General features: G+C 36.1%; 3 protein-coding genes across 6 annotated transcripts; 2 read left to right on the plus strand and 1 right to left on the minus strand.

Annotated features, from left to right (window-relative positions):
- Positions 1–522: 522 nt before the first annotated feature.
- LOC113057810 (integral membrane protein GPR137-like) lies at positions 523–9163 on the minus strand. Of its 2 annotated transcripts, none has more exons than XM_026225333.1 (8): positions 9027–9163; positions 3626–4231; positions 3501–3550; positions 3163–3403; positions 1739–1882; positions 1526–1654; positions 1088–1203; positions 523–999 (listed from the first exon to the last, which is right to left on the minus strand). In XM_026225333.1, the coding sequence occupies exons 2-8, from the start codon at positions 3968–3970 to the stop codon at positions 906–908; spliced, it is 1119 nt and encodes a 372-aa protein (XP_026081118.1). In that variant the 5' UTR covers positions 3971–4231; positions 9027–9163; the 3' UTR covers positions 523–905. The 2 variants fall into 2 exon arrangements, with proteins under 2 accessions (XP_026081118.1, XP_026081117.1); XM_026225332.1 differs by lacking the exon at positions 9027–9163 and adding an exon at positions 4704–4894.
- Positions 8005–14239, plus strand: LOC113057808 (phospholipase D3-like). 2 transcript variants are annotated; one of them, XM_026225330.1, is made up of 11 exons: positions 8005–8550; positions 8890–9813; positions 10612–10799; positions 10886–11069; positions 11214–11328; positions 11451–11578; positions 11841–12044; positions 12374–12513; positions 13067–13232; positions 13316–13415; positions 13651–14239. In XM_026225330.1, exons 1-11 carry the CDS (start codon positions 8548–8550, stop codon positions 13854–13856), a joined length of 2358 nt encoding a protein of 785 aa, XP_026081115.1. In that variant the 5' UTR covers positions 8005–8547; the 3' UTR covers positions 13857–14239. The 2 variants fall into 2 exon arrangements, with proteins under 2 accessions (XP_026081115.1, XP_026081116.1); XM_026225331.1 differs by having other exon boundaries at positions 8007–8550; positions 10615–10799.
- Positions 14240–15297: 1058 nt separating this feature from the next.
- LOC113057811 (vesicular integral-membrane protein VIP36-like) lies at positions 15298–20461 on the plus strand. 2 transcript variants are annotated; one of them, XM_026225337.1, is made up of 8 exons: positions 15298–15537; positions 16387–16505; positions 16587–16704; positions 17007–17086; positions 17710–17871; positions 19156–19270; positions 19353–19472; positions 19559–19972. In XM_026225337.1, exons 1-8 carry the CDS (start codon positions 15351–15353, stop codon positions 19717–19719), a joined length of 1062 nt encoding a protein of 353 aa, XP_026081122.1. In that variant the 5' UTR covers positions 15298–15350; the 3' UTR covers positions 19720–19972. The 2 variants fall into 2 exon arrangements, with proteins under 2 accessions (XP_026081122.1, XP_026081119.1); XM_026225334.1 differs by lacking the exon at positions 17007–17086 and adding an exon at positions 16885–16967 and having other exon boundaries at positions 15299–15537; positions 19559–20461.
- Positions 20462–21736: the final 1275 nt, after the last annotated feature.

Here is a 21736-nt window from a genome sequence, read left to right on the forward strand (position 1 = left end):
GAAACAGACGCATGTTTAGAGTTTATTACTTGGTTAATTAAAAGTGACATTTAAAGACATGAATAATATTACAAAAGAATTCTATTTTAAATAAATGGTGTTCTTTTGAATCTTGAACAAAAATGTTGAACGGCACAATGTTTTTTTTTTTAATACTAATTAGTAATGTCTCTTGTGCAGCAAATCAGCATATTAGAATGATTTCTGAAGGATCACGTGACACTAAAGACTGGAGTAAATTATTTTAATAAATGCAGCCTTGGTGAGCATGACTTATTTAAAAAAAAAAAATTATTTGGTCAAACTGTACAGTACAAAAAAATAAATTAACTAATCACGAACATTAACTATATATTTTTTTAGACTTTTATGACCAAATCACTTTTCTTTTTTTCTTTTTTTACAGCAAAATCTATTTTCACAAATATAAAATTTCTAAAATCAGATTTTTTTTTCTGTATTTTCTGAAAATACAAATTCTGAGTGCACCATACATTTGTAAACAGAAAATTAACAAGCGCAACTGTTTAAATAATTTTTTTATTCAGATAAATTGACAAATATCAGAGCACAAGGTTAGTACCAAAAGTATTGCTTCTGTATGCACCATTTAAAATAGAATATCATCTTTTTGCACAAAAATAATGTTAATACATATTAAGGTTACGCTTATAAATGATGAAAAGGTAAATGTTATAACTCTTCCTTTACTCCTTAAAGAAAATTGCCAACTGGTCCCTTTAATCACAAGCAACTAGTCAAAAGTCAAGGTGCAACTTCAGAAGTACAGATGCTTCTGATGAATATTAGTGCAAACAAACCCAATGAGCTACTCCACAGGAAGAGGTAATGCTGTACTATCGCCTGAGAAGGTCAGAGAAGATCTCTGCAGCTTTGCGTAGCGTTCAGGTCTGAGGAGTGGAGTAGAGAGAGTGGTGCTGGTTGCTCTGTGGAGTCCGGTTGAAGAGGAGTGGAGTCGTCTCACTGGATCCAAACCAGCTGTTGGTCCAGAGTCTCAGTTTTAATAACTTTATCATTAATGATTCCACATGCTGCTCTTATCTGAGCTGCTGTAAAGCCTGATTACCTGCTGTGAGGATTGATGCTGTGACTCCAGAGAGCACCTGTGTCATCCATTCCACGAGGATCGTCAAAGAAATATGAGCGCGAGCCTCGTGTGTTGCACATCGCTGGGCTGCAGTTCTGAAATAAACGACGTGACACTCATTTTTGTGACGCATTTCATATGTGGATTGCATTTCTACACTAAAAATCATTTTGATATACTTTAATACTTATTTCGGGTTTATTTTATGAAAGCAAAGTTCAAAAGAATAGCAATTTTTTTAAAGAAATATATTTTTTGTAGCTATTTAAATATATTTACTGTCACTTCTAATCAATTTAATGCATTCTTGATCAAATAAAATATTTATTTCTCAAAGAAAACTGACCTAGAACGTTTGAACGGAAGTGTATTAACAAACTAATGGAATAGACAATGAAAAATGCATAATCAGCAGACCTTTTCTTGAGGAGGCTGGCGAACTCTGAAGATGAGAATGAGCAGGCTGGTAGGAAGCAGCTCCCAAATAAAGAGAACAGCTCCGAAGATAATATAACCTCTGTCTCCGAGCTCACTCTGAAGGTCAGCCTTTGAAAACAACACCGAACATCACAAACTGACCGGTGACAGGAACACCTTTCCATCAGCAACCAATGAAGAGCAACTGCCCACCTGATCAGAGATGTTGTACCAGTCATAGTCAAACGCCTCGACTTTATGATTCTGAGACAAAACCAGCACAGCAAGATTGTAGCATGCCCTGCTAGAGAAGAGCAAGATGACACCTGCCCCCAGCACCACAGTCCGACAAAGCCCCTGCAAGCAGAAGACGAAATAAATAGCTGCAAATAACCTGTTTTGGTCCCAAAGTTTGTCATGAGTGGCAAATAAAATTCAAAATGATACAGCAGATCATAAAGGATGTAAATGTTACAGTCAACATCAAATCGAATCAAAACTGACTCTATTTACATTTAATCATTTATTTAGCAGAAGCTGTTATCCAAGTAATTTTAAACTATATCATAATATTTCATATTACAGAAGTAAAAGTGGATTGCAACTACCCTTTGAGGTTAAAGGAATATTTCACACAAAAATGAAAATTTGCTGAAACAGCGGATAAAATCATCACAAGTAATCCACAGCACTCCAGTCCATCAATTCATGTCTATTAAAGCGGAAAGCTGCAAGTTTATAGAAACAAATTAATTATTAAAGGTACTGTAAATAAGTTTTTGACTCTACTAAAGCATAAAAATACCATAATATGTTTGCATATCAATATTTAAGCAACATGCTAAATTAAAATAATTGTTTATCTTTAAAACAATGCTATAGTCAGTTATTCTCCTTTGAAAATGTGCGTTCCAACCCAGAATGTCTGTCTCTGTTTTGGTTTGTGAAACCCACCCACTGCTAGTTTACCCAACTGTATTTCGGCATCCCGGGTTGCAAATTGGCGGATAACACAGCGTATTTCATTTTATTAATTGTCAAGTGCACGTTACTGTTTGTGTCGTCAATCTGGCAACATGCATGTGCCTCAAATCTGAGGAGGAGGGACCGGGTGAAAAAAACTCTCCAATATTTTGAATTTGAACTGTAATACCTAGTTCAACCACTCAGTGTCAATCCTAAATACAGCACCATTAAGGCATTTTAAATTTAAGCCTAGTAAAATTGCTTTCTGATAAAATATGAGTCCTCCATAACATTGCTTTCTCCAGTGAAGAAGTCTTTTCATCTGAACCAGGAGAGAAATATGCACAGATCAAGTATAATTTACAATAGAGAAAGAAAAAAAAGTGGATTTTGATGTGAGAGAACAACAGGTGAAGGACTTTTTCACTGGTGGACACGTTATTATGGATTACAAACTCGTATTTTATCCAGAAGCCATGGTTTAAAGTTTTAATGATGGATTTTTTCTTACAATCACTCATCTTATTACCTCACCAGATGTTAACCGATGGACTGGAGTGGTGTGAATTACTTGTGGATTATTGTGATTTATCAGCGGTTTTGGACTCTCATTCTGACGGCACCCATTCACTGCAGAGCATCAGAGGATTGGGTGCTATTTCTTTAAGTACCTTACTGCGTGTATAAGGAGTGGTAGGGTGCGAGGACCGAGTTAAGAGGAGCAGAGACGTGGCCAGACACACAGCTTCTAGAATGAATAGCAGGTCATTAACCAGCACCCGAACCAGAACCAGCCTCCAAGTATTGTCTCCAGCTCCATCGGAAGAGCCATGCTGTCCGAGGCTTGCGCAAACTATATTGACACACAGGAAGATGACGCTCATGCTGGCATACACACACCGTGCCACCCATCTAGAAGTCAAAGTTTACACACACACACATACAATATTCTCATTAAACAAATAATCAGATGATTTCCATTAACATGCTATTATGGAAATCAACTCACAGTCCTTTCCTGGGCTCAACGCTGAATACGCTTCTAACTTTGAGCAGCTCCTGTCAAAGTGAAACAATGGTATTAAGGAGTGGACTATTTTCTCATCAAACATCTTTCTTTATAACTTGTCTCACCTGAGTGAAGTAAAGGTTGAAGAGGCTCAGGGTAAAGAACTGTAAGCACACTGGGAAGCAGTAAAGGAGCCAGTAGACTGGAGTGGGCAGGAGGTTGGCCGCAAGGGCATTATGAAAATAAAACGAGAAGAGCGCTGTGCGAAGCGCTGCCCAGAACAAGCAAAGAAAAAGAAAAATACTCTGGTAGCTCCATCGCTTATGCCGGTAGAGTAACAGCAACCAGAGCTGAACGTATACGACTAAAAACAGACCCCCATAAAGACAAGTGTAAAGAACCGTGACCCCCAGCTGTACTGATGGGGCCACGGCGGGTTTTATGGGCGAAGGTGGAACCGGAATGTGCATTATGATGATAGATGTAAGAAAAAAAAAGGAAAAAAAAAAGGTTAAAATGATCAAAATAGACCAAAGCTTTCAAATAAAATAAAGCAAAACTGAAATAAAATCAGATAAATCATATCAAGAAAAAGGAAAAACGAGATTCCGGTGCACCATCAGTTACTATGTAATATTCTGTCACATATGATGAAGCCAGGATCAAACTACACGATGAAACGTCTGCAGTGTCTTTTCTCAGAATTCCCCGAATCAATCAATCAATGAGTCCTGCAAAATAAAAAGGAAAGTATTAAATGGAGCTGAGGTCAACACAACCAGGTTTTACATAACAACAAAAAAACGTTCACGCTGATATCAAGAACGCCGTCTCCCGGAACGAAAACAAACGCATATGTTGTCTGAAACCATTCATTTATTGTGTATTATTAAAATGTGACTATGATTTTTGACAATCGCGATGACATATTTATTTATTCGCTATAGCTGTTGTTCATCAACCGGATAGACTGTACCGCACATAATAGTAATAATAATTGTTTTAAACTGTTTAACTAATTCTTACAGTCAAACATTTGTGTTAATCTGACATTGGAGTGATCTAAAGTGGCTAACGTTAGCTGAGTGGCTAACGTTGCTAGATTGATTTTAAAATCGATGTGCTAGTTCACAGATCGGACCGGTTTTGACATAAATAAAAGCTAGATCAATTATTAAGTTACTCAATTATATTCAACATTACCTTACAGTAGACTAAAACCATGTAATCGACTTAACAAAGCCGATAAATCCTTTTTTCTCATCACTTGTTTATGCACTGCGTTATCAAACCGACTCATCGCTGTTGGCGACGTCTAGCTGTAACGTCACATGCTATGTGAAAAACGTAAACAAAGGAGTCTTCCTGCTCCTGCGAAACCACACCCACCACAGGGAACGCCCACTTTTCGGACTTCCTCCTCACTTACATTTTAGAAGTACTGAAGGGTTTTAAAGATTAAAATGTTTTAACGTGAGAGGAAAGACGAACGGAGAGAGTTCCGCTATCTCGAAAACTGATAGCAGCATTAGTGGGCTGGCTTTGTGGGCGTGGTTTTGTAGGCTGCGACCATAGACATATAAATAACTAGACGCCTCATTGGCCGCTCTGAGCCGTTGCTGCGATACGTCAACGCCGCCGCCATGTTAGTGAGGGCAAGACTGCCTTAAAAATACATGGAAGTAAACGGGAGAGCTCCGGTTTTTTCTGAATAAAAACACGATAACGTTCACATTTATCAACCGATTTCAGGTTTGTGATCTACGTGCAGTTAAAAACTTTGCCTCCAGTTATTTAGTTAGGTTTGGAAAATTATTAATTTTCGTAAGGAATTGTGAAAGCTCACATTTGTCTCACTTCTTGATTTCGTTTATTATTTTCGGTTTACAATTCTAATGTTAATTTAGTATAACTGTGACATATGAATGTAATTTAATTTGAATATTCATTTAATTAAATGTATTTGATTTTATTGCCTTGTCTGTGTTCAATCCCAACATTTTTCTCTTTTTTCTCTCTTTCGTGTCTCAGATCAGAACACAGCTCATTCCCTTTGAAATTCTGTGATAAAATCTAAGTAATACATCTTTAAACACTAATAATTTACTATTGTTGAGAAAATTTAATAAAACAAGTAAATACAAATCAAAAAGTGACACACTAGCCTACAGATGAACTCCACAACAAATAATAACACATGTAACTGATGAGGCTATGGATCCAGTGAAAATGAAAATATGAACTGATACAGTGCACAGTAGAAATATAGTAAAAGTGATATGTTATATTAAAAAGTATATGTAGTACAACTTAAAGTAAAGTGAATAATATGAAAAGCGAGTACAACGCTACAATAACATATTCGATATAATAGATTTATAATAGTATACAATTATTTGTATAATATGAATAATACCATAATAAATAACTGAACAACAATAGGTTAACAATAACTGAACAACAATAGGTTAACAATAGCAAGAAGAATATGTAATATCAAGGGTGGAATAATACAGAATAGACAAAAATGAAGAATAAATTAATAGTAAATTAAAGAGTAAAATAAAAAAATTGAAATGTAATTTTAAAATACTATTTGTGTAATAATTATTAATCAAATTCAGACACAATATAAAAAAATTGTGGACATGAGTTCCAGATTGTGTTTAATTAATGAGCTCCTTAAGTAAAATATATACATGTATAATATATACATGTACACACACACACACACATATATATATATATATATATATATATATGTGTGTGTATATATATATATATATATATATATGTGTGTGTGTATATATATATATATATATATATATATATATATATATATATATATATATATATATATATATATATATATGTTCTATAATGCACATTACACACACTCATGCAGAAAACACACACATTTTGAAACAGTGATTTATTTTTCCATGTATGTTAACACATATAAATGTTTGGGTGTGAGTGTGTAAGGTTTACCTTGTACAACAAAATCTCAAAGTATAGTTGTTTATTACAGACCAGAATATGAGATGCTCCCCTCAAAAACTTGATATTAATCAAAATTAATAATAATTATAACAACATCACAAGAGTTTATCATGATATTGCAGCTGGATTCACTATGAGTTCCTGTGTTTTTCATTTCTAGGCTATTAACATCATGTAGTTTTTGTGTAAAGACACACGCAGTACATTATCAGCATTAAACAGCCTGTGCAAAGCTTTTTAAAAGCAGTCTATAGTATTAGAATATGAGCTGGTCATTCTGTCGATTCATTCAGGGCTGCTCTGGGTTTAGTACAAACACAACACAAGTCTAGGGAGGTATAGTCTTGTCTCCGAGAACAGCTTTCCTCAGCTTTCCTTAAGGCTGTCCTTGTCCTGTTTGCAAATGGCTAAAAGAGAAGAAAAAAGAATACATAGAATCAGTTCACAGTTTTATGAAAAGCAATGAAATCCTTATAATCAAGTGATGATAAACTTAATCTGTAACACTTTTGAAAAACGGTCCATTAGTTAATATTAGTTAACTACTTTAGTTAACATGATCTAAGCAAGAACAATCCTTCTGCAGCATTTATTAATCTTAGTTGATGTTCATTTCAACATTTACTAATGCATTATTTAAAACAAAAGCTGTGCTTGTTAACATTAGTTAATGCACTCTGAATTAGCATGAACTAACGATGAAAAACTGTATTTTCATTAACTAACATGAACAAAGATGAATAAATACAGTAATAAATGTATTGTTCATTGTTTGTTCATGTTAATTAATACATTAACTAACATTAACTAAAGGACTAGTATTCTAAAGTGTTACCACTTCATCTTTGTAAATAAGTAACGGTAGTGAAATTAAAGAGAGAAGCTTTAGCTCCATCATTAATCTAGATAGTCAAAGGGCTCACTCTGTATATTGTGCTCATAACACCATTTAGTTTATTATATAAATGGCAATATAAGTTAAAACGTAATAAGAATTAATTTAAACTCTTAGTTCTTATGAAGTCTCAGCCTTCACTGCTAACTACGCTAGCGATATTATTAATCGTCTGACACTGGTGGTTAATTAAGCTGTCAACCTAAAGTTAAAAATGACCAAAAACATCGAGAAAGAACAGCTGAGTCTTACCTGTGAAAGATAACACCCCGAGATCTGTTTTTATTATCGTGTGACGGTTTGTAGGTGTCCAATCTGTCGATGAGTCAGATATGTTTTCTTCTGTCCTGATGTGAGAGTTATGACAGTTGCCCGCTCCAATATGGCGGCGACGTTGACGTGCGGTCGAGCGGCCAATGAGGCGTCTAGTTATTTATATGTCTATGGCTGCGACAAGTACACCGTAGGCGTGGTTTACAAAACAATGGGCGTGGTTTGCAGTGCAGGAAGCAGACAAATCATGAAAAAACGCCCATTGTTTAACCGCGCTGCACTGAAAACAGGAAACGGCGCTTAGTTCAATTTATCTGTCTCTCATCATCTTTTATACATGTGTTTCATTACATAAACCTTCTGACGCGCAAATCAGCATTCTGGTTTAATTAACAAAATTATTGGTTACACATGTAGGCTACCCCTCTGTAAGCTAATTGATGAGCATATCATTTCATAACTTTATTAGTAACACTTTACAAAATGTATTTGTTATTTGTTATGTTTCGCAGCAGTAACGTTAGATACAGATTCACAGGGTGTGAGTCAGAGGTGGTTTGTATCGTATGATATCATAGCTTCAGTAGGCGAGGTTCTTCTTCCTCTCTCTCTCTCTCTCTCTCTCTCTCTCGCTCTCTTTTCTTCACTGTACCGCACTGTGTTCTGTAGTTCTGCAGCCACGTCGCAGACAGAGACAACAGCATCGCCCTTACAAACCTCCTTCTCTTCAACTGCAGCCGTCCAACTGAACTAAAAAAACAAGTTTATCTCCCTGTACAGTTTCGTCAGACATTGTGCTCGCACATTTTTATTTTAAAAATAGTTACTCTTCACGGATAAGTTGAGAGTAGAGAGAGTACAGTCTCGTCTGTGGTCATGGTGAGTAGCTTGCTTGCTAACTTAAGTCTCAAACTTGCTAGATAAGTGTTTAAAAAGTTTCCTTTAGCGGTTCCTTTATCATCTGAAAGTCTATCTTAAAGTGCGTTAGACAACCGTTTGTTTCAGTAATTGCTATTTAAGTTACTCTCTTTACCAGAGATTAAGGGAAATAGAGATTATTATACAGTCTATCTATCTATCTGCAGCTTAAATACACTCTTTACATTTAATAATAGCTAATAACATGCATATGAAGATCGTGTATGAGTTACATATACATTACATGTGTATTATATAATGTTTTGCATTATATTGCATTATATTATTCCTATGCTATAGGAACCAGAAGATGTACATTTCAGGTCAGCAGAACATTTGATAGGTGAGGAAGAGAACGAGAAAGCAGCATTCGAGAGGAAGGAGGATGGGGAGGAGCACCGTAAATCAGGGAGAGCACCGCTGTCCCGCATCCCTACCTTTCAAAGCTCCGTGGGCCGCAAGCGAGTCACCGTCCAGACTGCAGAGTCATCACCGAAGACGGATGGATCTATCCGGCCGGGCCAGAAAGAGGGAGCTGGCTCTACGGAGGCTGGAAGAGTGAAAATGTTAGGATCTGGAGGGAGAGAAAAAGGCCTGCCCGTCCCATCGGTTCGTTTACACACAAGCCTCGCTGATGTTCTCCCTCAAGGTGATATCTTGGGTCACGCCTCCTCTGTTTTAGCTCTGAAGGTGAATCAAGGTCTTGATCAAACACCTGAGATTACAGAAGACTCTGATCACTCTGATCAGGTTGATATGTCACTGAAACGACCCCCACTCAGGAATGTCTATGAGACCTCTGATCTTGTCTTAGAGCCTGTTTCTGAATTTGAAACCGCGAGGGGAGAAATCATCTCAGAAGATGAGCAGATGTCGGCGCAGGATGCCGTCGTAGAGGATCTGAGCTCATGCTCTTCTGTTGATCAGCATGAAGCATCTGATCAAGCTTGTGAAGAAGATACTTTGCGAGAGGACTTTGAAAAAGGAGGTGTATCCCAGTCACACTGGACAGGAGAAAATAGCATAACAGCGAATGATGTGAAATGTGTGGAACGTGTTCCAGATGAGGATGATGGATCCATACTTAGTGGTCAAGATGAAACTACTAAGATCCAGGAACCTTCAGAAAGTAAAAAAGGCTTTAAAGAAGCACAACAGGGAAGCCAAACTGCAGATACTTCACTCACAAAACACACCAAGACCAAATCGTGTACAGCCTCCAAGGTGAGGTGGATCATATTTCGTAACATGCGATGTACAAAATTAATGGTGTTTGCTAAAGGAAGAATACTATTGTTCATACTAAGGGTTAGAGATTTCAACAAACCTCTAATCCTAATTATTAAACTTCATCCAGCACCGTTTGTGCTACCTAAAACATTATTTTGTTGTGGAGAGTCGTGTTATTACATTTCTAAGTCAACAGACATGCAATTTTCTCCTGTTGTATAATACAGTGGTTTACATTGAAAAAAGGAATCAAAGTGCAAAAAAAAAAATTAGTTTCTAAATTTTGTTTTCCAGTACAAATATCTAAGATGCATTTAACTGAGAAACAAAATGAAATACAATAGTTACGTTCATTTTTCTTACGACGTCACACCCCAGGTATTTATCTTGGATTATTCATAAACTTCCATAATTTAATAAATTTTTCTGAAGTTAAGAGTTAATATCGTTATATCATTTTGCTCCTCAAGTAAATGTTAAGATGTTTTCACAAGGCAAAAATAATAAGGAAGAAAATAAAATATTGCAGTACAACCCATGTATACAGACCAGAATGTCTTTCTCTGATTTGATTCTCAGATTTTTTTTATTTGCATACGTAAACAAATTTCTGAGACTAGTTGCCTTGACAAGCATTTGTTTCACCATGAAAACACGACAGAATTTCAGCAGAGGATATGTGACATTAAACACTATATATATATACATGTATATTGTTTGAAAGATGTTTGCATAAGTAAACAGTAAGTCTGTTTGTTTTAATTGAATATCACCAGTTTTCTATTGTTTTAGCAGACAAAAGGAAGGAGCTTTTCCCTTTTCTGTCTCCTGCCCACCATTCTCCTCCTTTTGGGTGGATTTGCATCGCACGTCTGGCAGTATGGAGTCCCTAAATCTGTGTCACACCTGATGTCACAACTGGAGCTGCACTGGTTGGAAAGTTTCTGGATGCCTCAAGAGACATGCATATCTGACTGTAGGTGAGGAAACAGGTCCCTTTCATATTTTGAAGTCTTTAAATGGTGAGTTTGAGATGTTAATGTGTTACTAAACGCTCCCTAATCAGGCTTACTCTTGTTGAGAGTGTCCCTGAGGGCCTCAGCTTCCCTTCCGGCTCGCCACACCTGCCGAGCATTTCAGACACTTGGATTCATCTGCTAAACAAAGCAAACCACTCTGTCCACATCGGTGCTTTCTATTTCACTCTACGTGATTCAGACCTAGGCCTTACGGAGCCCTCCTCAGCTCTGGTATGTCTTGTTGTGGACATTTTACTGTGTTGAATAATGTTCTCTGAGGTCTTTAAAACATTTGTTAAACATCGCATATGATCTGATTGGAAAATACTGATTCTGATTATATGAGAAGGCAGTTCATAGATATCCTTTCTATAGGGCAAAAAAGTGTTCGAACGACTAAAGCAGCTGGAACCAAATGGAGTGAAGTTGAAGATTGCTGTAAACGCCCCTCAGTCATACATTGCAGACGCAGACGAACTGGTGGCAACAGGTACAACAGCGTGCCTATTGCACATTTGCATGCAGCATTTGAAAACGTATACACTGAGAATAGTGAACGGTTTGGAATGGATGTTTTATACTTTAGTTTTCTTGCTTTGTGCTTTCTCTCAGGGGCTGAGGTCAGGGGAGTTGACCTGCAAAGCATCACTGGAGGCATTTTGCACACCAAACTATGGGTTGTGGATAAGAAACACATGTATTTAGGCAGCGCAAACATGGATTGGCGTTCCCTTACCCAGGTACATCCAACTCTAGTGACACTGTGCAGCATTATCTGACTGGACGAAAGGTTTCTGGTGTGACATGCAAATATGCATGCTGAGTGTGCATGCAGGTCTTGATTTTATTCTTTCATTTATATATTCATTTATTTAATTTTAAGTAATTTTATTTATTATCCAGTGCAATTTATTCGTTTGTAATATTGCAATGGGTATTAATAATCAGTCCTTAAAAATATATATGCATAAAGTATAGAAGTATAATCAATGTTTCTAATAGGTGAAAGAGGTTGGCGTGTCTGTGGAAGACTGCAGCTGTCTGGCACAGGACGCCTCACGGATATTTGACATGTACTGGGACATTGGAGCTCAGAAGAATGGATCTCTACCTCCTTTCTGGCCGGGCCGTTTCTCCGCCCTCTCCAGTTCTAAGTACCCATTAGCTGTTAAATTCAACGGTGTCCCTGCACGTGTCTATTTGTCTGTGAGTTGTGTTTCTCTCACGAGTTGACTTCAATTGCATGGTCTGGTTTTTGTTTAATTATATAATCATTTTATTCAATCTTTTCACATTTCCACTCATTCTCTGGCCTTGTTTGCTGACTGATTGTCGTTTATTCCATTTGTCTATTTTTCATTTAACATATTGTGTAGAAATGTTGTCTTTTTGTCATATTCATCCCTCAGAACAATTGTGCTTTTTAATGAATACATTGCATGGTCAGTTTATGTTCGTCATTTGGCACCTGCATTTTATCGTGTGCAGAAATGTGTTCTTAATATCACATGAGGGTTTTTGACTTGTTCTTGTAGAGTTCCCCTCCTCCTTTATCATCACATGGCCGTTCTGACGATCTCTCAAGCATCCTGTCAGTAATCGCTGATGCTGAGCACTTCATCTATGTGTCTGTGATGGATTACCTTCCCATGTCTCAGTTCACCGAGCCCATTCGGTAATCTTTACCAATTGATAATTATTGTTTATTGTAGTTTATTACAGTTATTGTAGGATTATTATAGTTAATTAAAATTTATATTATTTTGTTTTAGTTCGTTTCAAAAGCAGAATTTTTTTTTTCTTGATGTACTAAAATAAATAAAATTACATTTGAATCAAAAATGTATAAAAAAAAATGACATACATTTTAAAAAAACACACAACAAAGTGACAGAAAAATTGACAGAATTTAAAATAAGAATGGAAAACAAAAATAAAAAATAATTCAAAATATATTTTAAAAAGTAAAATAGTATCTCAATTGTACTAAAATAACACAGTGGGGTAATATTTGCATGTACATGTTGTTTAATAGCTTACCTAGTTTACATAGCATGTGAAAGATAACTAAAACTAAAAAGGAATACAAATTATTAAGACATTTAAAAAATAAAAAAACACTGGATGTAATTTTGAAAATTGAATACATTTGCATGCACATAGTTTATAAAGCATGTGAAAGATTATTGTGATGTTTTCCATGATTTTCAGTGTCTTATGTCGTGTAGGTTTTGGCCTGTCATCGACTCAGCCCTGCGGGAGGCAGCTTGTACGAGAGGTGTTGAGGTGAAGCTGCTGGTCAGTTGTTGGAGTCATTCTCCTGGTGCCATGTTTGTTTTCCTCCAGTCTTTATCGGTCCTCAACAAGCCCCCTCTGAGCTGCAACATTCATTCTGTACGTTTCTGTGTGCTCTGTACATCTTCTGAATGACTTTTTTTTTTTATCCAGCTGTCTAAAATGTTTTATTTATTTCACAGAAAGTTTTTGAGGTGCCGTCAACCCGAGAGCAGCAGAGGATCCCGTTTGCACGTGTCAACCATGCCAAGTACATGGTGACTGACCGAGTTGTTTACATTGGTGTGTTCGCCGTTTCCTCTCGCCATTTCACAGCATGATCTCACTTGCATGCTTTTTCATAGTCCAGCAACCTGACTGACGGCAGGTTTGGTGATGCATCATAAAAACCCTGCCAACAGAAACAGCCAATGTTTACATTTACAAATGAATCGCTGTGAATATGAGTTTTGGAATCAAGAGAATATCAGTTTTATAATCCAACTATGATGATTGATTGTTATATTGTGTTTTATAGGAACTTCCAACTGGTCTGAGAATTACTTCACCCAGACGGCAGGGGTTGGGCTTGTCGTGAATCAGACAGGTTCTGCAGTAGGGCAGGGCCAGCAAACCATTCAGAGCCAGATGCAGGAGGTTTTCCAGAGGGATTGGCATTCAGAATACGCTCAAACCCTCACTGATGTTCACGCGGAGCACTGCAGCGGAAAAAAGCTTACATAATAAACCACGCTCTTTATTGGTTGCTATGCACTATGTTTCAACAAAATAAAAACATCAGAAACCAAAAAACCCATCCATGTGGCATTCCTGCCTACTGATAACTTATTTATGATCTATGTATTTGCCAGAAGGATGCTGTGCATTTTTAATGTTTGTTATAAATGCGGCATATATAAATTCTTTTTTTTTTTTAAGTGCATTTATTGTATATTTGCATTATGTGACATTTGCCAGAATAAGGACAAGATCCTTGAGCAAGCACTGATTTTTTTATGTTGAACTGGTTAAACATGCATGTAAATGAAATATTGTTGTAATAGGTGCCTTGGCTGTAATGACAGTAAAGTTTGTCTTCAAATTAAACTGCCTTTTCAGTAAGAAAATGCTTGTGCTCTGATGTTATTCATATTTCATTTAGATTTTTCAAAGGTACTTTATACTCTGTGTGTGTGTATTTATATATTTATATGTGTGTGTGTGTGTATATATGTATGTGTATATAATATAACTATAATATAAAATAAAATATACAACAATTATTTAGCTTAAAAATAGTTAAGCTCTATGGTCAAATTAAGCAATAGGCCTACCTGAGGGTTAAGAAAACCGGAATAAATGTCATCAACGTAATAATGTTTGCATAATATGCTGTAATGTTTACCCCCAAAAAATGCTTTAAATGCATGAATAATGAAGCTGTTGTCTATCCTGCTTAAACCCATTCTACTGTATTGTGCGCTGGTTTGTTTATTTGTGAGATCAAAGCTGGTCGCAACCACTGATCTATATATGACTGGCTTTAACTGAAGCACTACTTGTACATTTTACGATTTACGCCACATTATGTGCGCCAAACGGTATTATTATTATTATTATTATTATTATTATTATTATTATTATTATTATTATTATTATTATTATTATTATTATTATTTAGTATTCAAACTTACAAAATTTGAAAGCTGATACTTGTTCAGTTTTACTGATTATTTAAGAAGTTAATGTTGGACTCCAACACAATTCCTTTCAAATGTGTGTATAATAAACAGTATTTTATTAATCAGCAAATAATTAATTAACATGAAAAAAAGAAAAGAAAAGAAAACGTTGTCTTAAAACAAAGTGAGCTCCTTACTTAAATTAACCATGGTTTTATAAAATTGTATTTATTTTTTATTTTTTGGCAGACTGATTTGTATTTCGTTTGTGTGGCAAAACTACGGTTAACATACTACAAGTACTACAAATAAAGGTTTTATTTATTTTTATTTTTATTTTATTTATTTATTTTTTATTTATTTATTGTAGTAGTAGGCTGTAGTAGTAGTAGTAATAATACAGTCGTGGTTAATTTTCGTAAAAGGTTCATAACTCACAAATATGGCGCTAATAAGTCTCAGATATGCTGTCTAGGCAGGCAGCGCACTAGGTTTTGAAACACAGCCCGCGTCTCCTCGCAGGAAGTGAAGGAAGGAAGGAAGGAAGACGTTAAAAATGGCACGAGAAAGAAGCCCAGCTCTATGGCTTCACCCTCAAACAAGTGTAACCCATAAAATGCCGGTGTGCCACAGAATACTGCTGCTTTTATGGCTACTCCACTTTTCCTGCGTCTCCTCCGATATAACGGACGGGAACGCGGAGCACTTAAAGCGGGAGCACTCGCTCATCAAGCCCTATCAGGGTGAGTATCTCCTTCAGCCCTGCTCAGACACGAGCACGAGTTACATTAGGATGTTACTTTGTAATGTAAGGCTTCATGTCTTTTATTGGGAACGTGTAACACGGGATATAATAGACTACAGTCGAGTCTTTACAGTGACAACTCAGTGTAAACAAAACTAGTTAGCCTTTATTTGAACAGGTGAGGACAGTTTGCTTTTATAGGGCAGGTTGAAAAGAAATCCGGCTTCCCAGGGAGAGCATGCAAACTGTCAGTATAGTATTTAATTAAAAATAAAATATTGCCTAGTTAAGACTTTGACAAATCTTTTGTTTCTTTTAAAGTTAATTGGGTACAAATATCTGAACAAAAGCTGAAAATGTACATTATTTCATTATCAGGCACACGTTTACTCCACAGTTTGTGCTAAACCTGATGATCTCGTTCTCCAGCATTATGCGAGGAAGACCTAAAGAGTATCTTATGACAAAAAGTCACACAGCAGCAGTTTCACAGATACAAAATATTTTGTATTCGTTTTATCTCATAAAGAATTTATTCAATACTAATACTTTGAATGTTTTTCCAGATGCACTGTAATAAAAAAAAATCTAATTTCATTTACTTTACTGTAAAGTAGAGCTTACTGTAAAATAAAATTAGCTTAGTGTAAAAATGCTGACAGTGTTTCCAGTATTGCAGGATGCCTGTATATTAAAACTGAAACGATATACAGACACATGACACTAAAATAACACATTAAATATTAATTGTGTGTGTGTGTGTATAAGCTTCACATCGCTCTCAACGTGTCAATACACTATAAAACATTTTTTTGCAGAAATGACTAATCATTGTGTCTTGCATCAGGTGTTGGAACGAGTCCATCGAGTCAGTGGGACTTTTGGGGAAGCACTTTAGTAACCAGCCAGTATGTGCGTCTGACTCCGGATGAGAGGAGCAAACAGGGCTCCATCTGGAATACAGTGGTGAGTAAAGCTGAACTGAAAATCTTAAGCCGAACAATGCAAAACTAAAGTTGAGTAATGTTCATTTTCCCCTTTCTGCAGCCCTGCCATCTGAAGGATTGGGAGATGCATGTGCAATTTAAAATTCATGGATCAGGAAAGAATCTCCTCCATGGAGATGGTTTTGCCATTTGGTACACGAAAGACAGGCTACATACTGGTAAATCTGTGAAGGAAAACTGAAGGTTTAGATCCCGTTCGAAGCACTTTCTCGACCATCTCATGAAATGTGATGTAATGAGTTATAATGCTGTCTGCTGTATGTGTGTGTAGTCCAGTGTGATCCATCTGCAAGTCTGTCTGTCTTCCCTGCGGTTGATTGTGTCATGCTTTCATTTAGGCCCAGTATTTGGAAACCAAGACCATTTTGTAGGCCTGGCTATTTTTGTGGATACCTTCCGTAATGATCTGCAAGGAATGGATGTAAGTGCGCCGTACTCACGGGTCCTTCTTTCTCTGCAGGCACCGTGTTTGGCAGTAGTGCCAACTTCCAAGGGTTGGCCATTTTTATAGACACATACCCTAACGATGAGGCTCCGGATGTGAGTTGAGAGATGTGAAATGTTTGTGTTTGCACCTTCATCTGAATGAAAGCTTTGCTTTGTCGTTGTCAGATAAACCTGAGATATGAAGAAATCCATTTCCAGAAAAGCTAGTATTTATGGGAATTCTGGATTTTTGGCTTGTTTGTGCAGCTTCCGGTCATCGCTCTTATCCTTGCGTGGAAACTGCTTTAAAAGGGATAGTTTGAATATGATTATATGCATTTGATGTCAAACTGAGAAATAATCCTAGGTGTAGAGAAGAATGTCTTTTTATTTGAACTATCCCTTCCCTTATTTATTTTTTATTTCCAAACATTACAAGCAATGCTTTCTTTGTTTTGCCTGCGTTATATGGTTCAGTCATTTCCCTGCCCTCATCATTCATTATTTGTCGTTGAAGCATTTCATAAAAAGTACATACAGTGCTTATTGTTTTGAGTTTAGTAGAGTGCAGTGACCTTTTATGAATTAAGATCATTCTGTTTCACACAAGCTGATTCAGGAACAGTTGGATAAGGGTACAAAATACCATCCTTTAGTAATTTACATCAATTTTTTCTGTCATAAATATAGGCAGAAGTCAATGTGATGAACTTGATTCATATTCTTTGGTCCTCTAGCGCTCGTTTCCCTATATTTCTGCGATGGTGAATAATGGCTCCTTGCCGTACGATCACGGGAAAGACGGTCGCTCCACTGAATTGGGAGGCTGCTCTGTGGAAATCCGGAACAAAGATCATGACACATACCTGGCCATTAGATACTCCAAAGGCAGACTCACGGTAAGATACTCTGTAAATGCAAATACAATGAGTTTTTGAAAGTCTAAGAAACATTTTTTACACATTTGAAAAACAGAAGTAAACCTCAGTTCTGTATAGGATGATTATTTTTTATTTTACCTTAAAATGAAATAGACTTAATTTGATTTAAAAATCACCTGCTGTAGCACACTGAAAAAAAGTGTTTCATTCATCCAGTTAAAACATTTTAGGGTAATGATTCACATCTATATTTTTTTAACTTGAGCCAATAGTTATTTATTTTTCATTGGCTCAAGTAAACAAATATAGATGTGAATCATTACCCTAATTTTTTTTTTTAATTGGACGAATGAAATACTTTGCATCTTTGTTTTATTTGCACCAACATTCTTTGATTTTAACATTTTGGAATAATGTATTTATATAGCATACTTTTATTTAGTCTCGCAGGTAAAGACCCTTTCTTTATTTAAAACCAAATTTAAAAACTAAAACAAATACTGAATGCTGGTTAAGAAACATTTTATTGAATGTGTGTTGGTTGTGTTGTTTGGATTGTAGAACTATGTTAATGCCTTTAATTTCACATGGTTACAGTTAATCTTTTATTTAAGGCCAGTTCAATGTAGTTTCAACACATTTTAAAAACTAAATGCTGACGTCTGAAACATTTATGTTTGTATTGAATGTAGGCTACTTACTGTGCAGTTACTGCCGTTAATTTCAGATGGTTATGGTTATTGTTTTCAATAGCCAAGAGTCAGTTTAGCCTATTAAATACCAAATAAACATCTTGTTTATGCACACTTTCCTTCTTTCTTGTTTGTTGCTTAAAGAAAAAACAATCTGAAATCCGTATCGGAATTTGCAAGTTTGCTTGTAAAAAAATCTGTATCGGAATCGGCCATGAAAAATCATGATCGGTGCATCCCTAAAGATGGCATTTCTCCTGACATGGTGTTGAAAAAAATTAAAGACTGAAAAAATAAAAACTTTACAATTAGGCTCCACTTTTAAAATAGTTCTCACCTAACAAAAATATTTTTAAAAGCATTTATTAATCCTATTTGATGAAGAACATTCATGGAAAGATTATTTGCAATCGAAAACTTTTGTAACAAAGATATCTTTACTATCATTTTGAATCAATTTAATTTATACTTGAACTGTATATTGTTTTATACTAGTGATTACTGACCGTTTCATTTTGCCACTGAAGCAGTGATGACCATTTTTGTGGATGCTCATGATACGAGTCCTTTTGTATAGAAGTGTGCGACAGCTATGTTGTGTTTTCCACAGATTATGATAGATGTGGATGACAGGAACGATTGGAAAGAGTGCATTGATTTTGGAGGCGTCCGTCTCCCGACAGGATACTATTTTGGTGCATCTGCAGCCACAGGAGATCTTTCCGGTAAGAGCTACTAATAAATCTCCCCTAGATGTCCACAATAGTCCTCTTGCCAGACCTCACTCATACGGTTTGCTCTGTGCAGATAACCACGACATCATCTCTATGAAGATGTACCAGCTGATGGTGGAGCACTCTCCTGAGGAGGACAGCCAGGACTGGACGAAGATCGAGCCGAGTGTCAGTCTCCTCAAGTCGCCGAAAGGTAACAACACTGACCTATTCAAACTGTTAGCAGGAGGATTTTTTATTCACATGCTTTTCATGTTCACATCTTCTCCCACAAAACAGATAATATTGATGACCCGACAGGAAATTTCCGGAGCACGCCCCTCACTGGCTGGAAGGTGTTTCTGCTTCTGCTGTGCGCTCTGCTGGGAATCGTGGTTTGTGGCGTTGTTGGCGCCGTGGTATTTCAGAAGCGTCAAGAGAGGAACAAGAGGTTCTACTAAAAAACTAGGATTTCAAAGAACTCTGGAGATTGTAGGCGAAAGAAAAAAGCATTAATGTGAATTTTGAACGGCTGTGTACATGTGGATGTTACTGAAATGCTCGACTGGAAGGAATGCTGCTTTGATTCTAAAGAATGGGATTTGTGGCTTCAATTAAACGATTTTTTTTTTAAGTTGATCTTTCTGATTTGAAGTATGCATACTACTACAGTAGTACATTTTCAGTTTTGTGTATACACTTTATACACTTGATTTAGCTTCATTCTCTAAATCCGTGGTGGTTTTATTTTTTTATTGTTTTAACGCTTTATCTGTGTTTCTTTTCCATCCACGCATTGTTTCTGCTCTGGAGTGCTGATGAAACTGTATGATTTACTTAAGAGGATTTTTAATGGACTGATGAAAGGTATCCTCTGAAATTGATCAAATCAATGTTAATATTTGAAGTTATTGCCCTTCTCTCTACAGGATAATGTTTGTGCCTTGTTTTTTAAACCATGGGCGTTTTGAAAATATTGAACCATTGGTTATTTTATAACTGCAGTGTAACGAGTTCAGCCTTTTTTTTCATCTTTTTTTTTTTTTTTTTAAATCTTTGTTAATGTTTTGCGCGTCTGTTTGAAATTATCGCATTGCACTAATTAACAGCTGTTTCTGAAAGACGTTCACGTTTAAATGGGCAGAGACTCTAAAAGTGTTTTTGGTGAGAAAATAAAGCAGTTATAACAGTCGACTTGTTAAATATAAGTTTTCATTGTTTTCATTTTTTGTAGTACCTTTTTTTATTTGTAAATTATTTTGCACTTATGACCCAATTTACTTATATTAAACCACTAGTGTCCAAAAAAATAAATAAATAAATAAATTCATGGACCAAAATAATTATTTCTCCTGCAAAATATTTTAGTGTAATAAAAAAAGTGTCATCAACAAGGTTTTTGGACAACGTGTCGATATTAGGAAGAGGTACAAATTCGAATAGTTTTCGAATACACATTGTGAAGCAGTATTAAGATGTATGTTTGTCTCAAGAAACTTCAGTTTCATCCCAAAATATACTTTTGTGAGTAGAAATGTGAAACTATATAAACATCTTGCTAAACAAAATCTTAAACTGTAAAAAAAAACAAAAAAAACATGGACTATGTTGACTGTAAATGGAATATTAAATGAGCATCTTCTCACATCTTAAACTGTCACTACTCAAATAACACATTAATACAAATTTGTATTTAATTATTAATTTCATTTTAAGTACTTAAGGGATTACACATGAATAACAAATACATTTGTTGCATGTCGTTAATGTTTGAATTGAACTAAATATAGCTTGAAAACATACAAGCATATAATAATAAAAGAGTTACCGCAACAGGCTAAGTGTGTCGGGCAGTGAATAATTTTTCACTTTTTGTTACCATTATTAGTCTTTATTATTAAAAACATCAAAGGGCAGCTGCATGTCTAACATGCAACATTCCACTTTTTATTTATCATCTCTCTATCTTTTTTGCACAAGGGATAGGTATATGTACAGTGTTGAGTAATCACCATGTAGGTAAACTGAAGAATCACACCTTTCTTCTTTCTGTCCTATATTAGTGGTGATTAGATTCACAGTTTTGGACTTCGCAGGGCTCGTCATTGATGTGCTCCATCCTGTCTTTTTTCATGACAGAAAGTTCCATGTTAGAGCCATATTGTTGTCCTCTAGGCTCTTAATAAAGCTCTCTGTGCATGCTAGAGTCAACAGACTGATGCCAAGCAAGCTACCTGAGCTGCTCATGAGTCATGACTGTCTTAAAATAAGTTTCACAGTATTTGCCAACCCTTTTCCCCCATGATTGCTCACTGGATTCAGTCCGGTCTACTACTCGCCTGTCAAGAGAGCTGCTTTCATTTTGCCTTGACAGGACCTTAATAATCATGTTTTGGTGTTGGCCCGACATGATTAACATCGGTTTGTCCATGAGCTCTGAGCCGCTAAGGTATTTCCTGCATCGGGGTGGTGTTCAAA

The sequence above is a fragment of the Carassius auratus genome, chromosome 39 (assembly GCF_003368295.1).
Source record: "Carassius auratus strain Wakin chromosome 39, ASM336829v1, whole genome shotgun sequence".
NCBI lineage: Eukaryota > Metazoa > Chordata > Actinopteri > Cypriniformes > Cyprinidae > Carassius > Carassius auratus.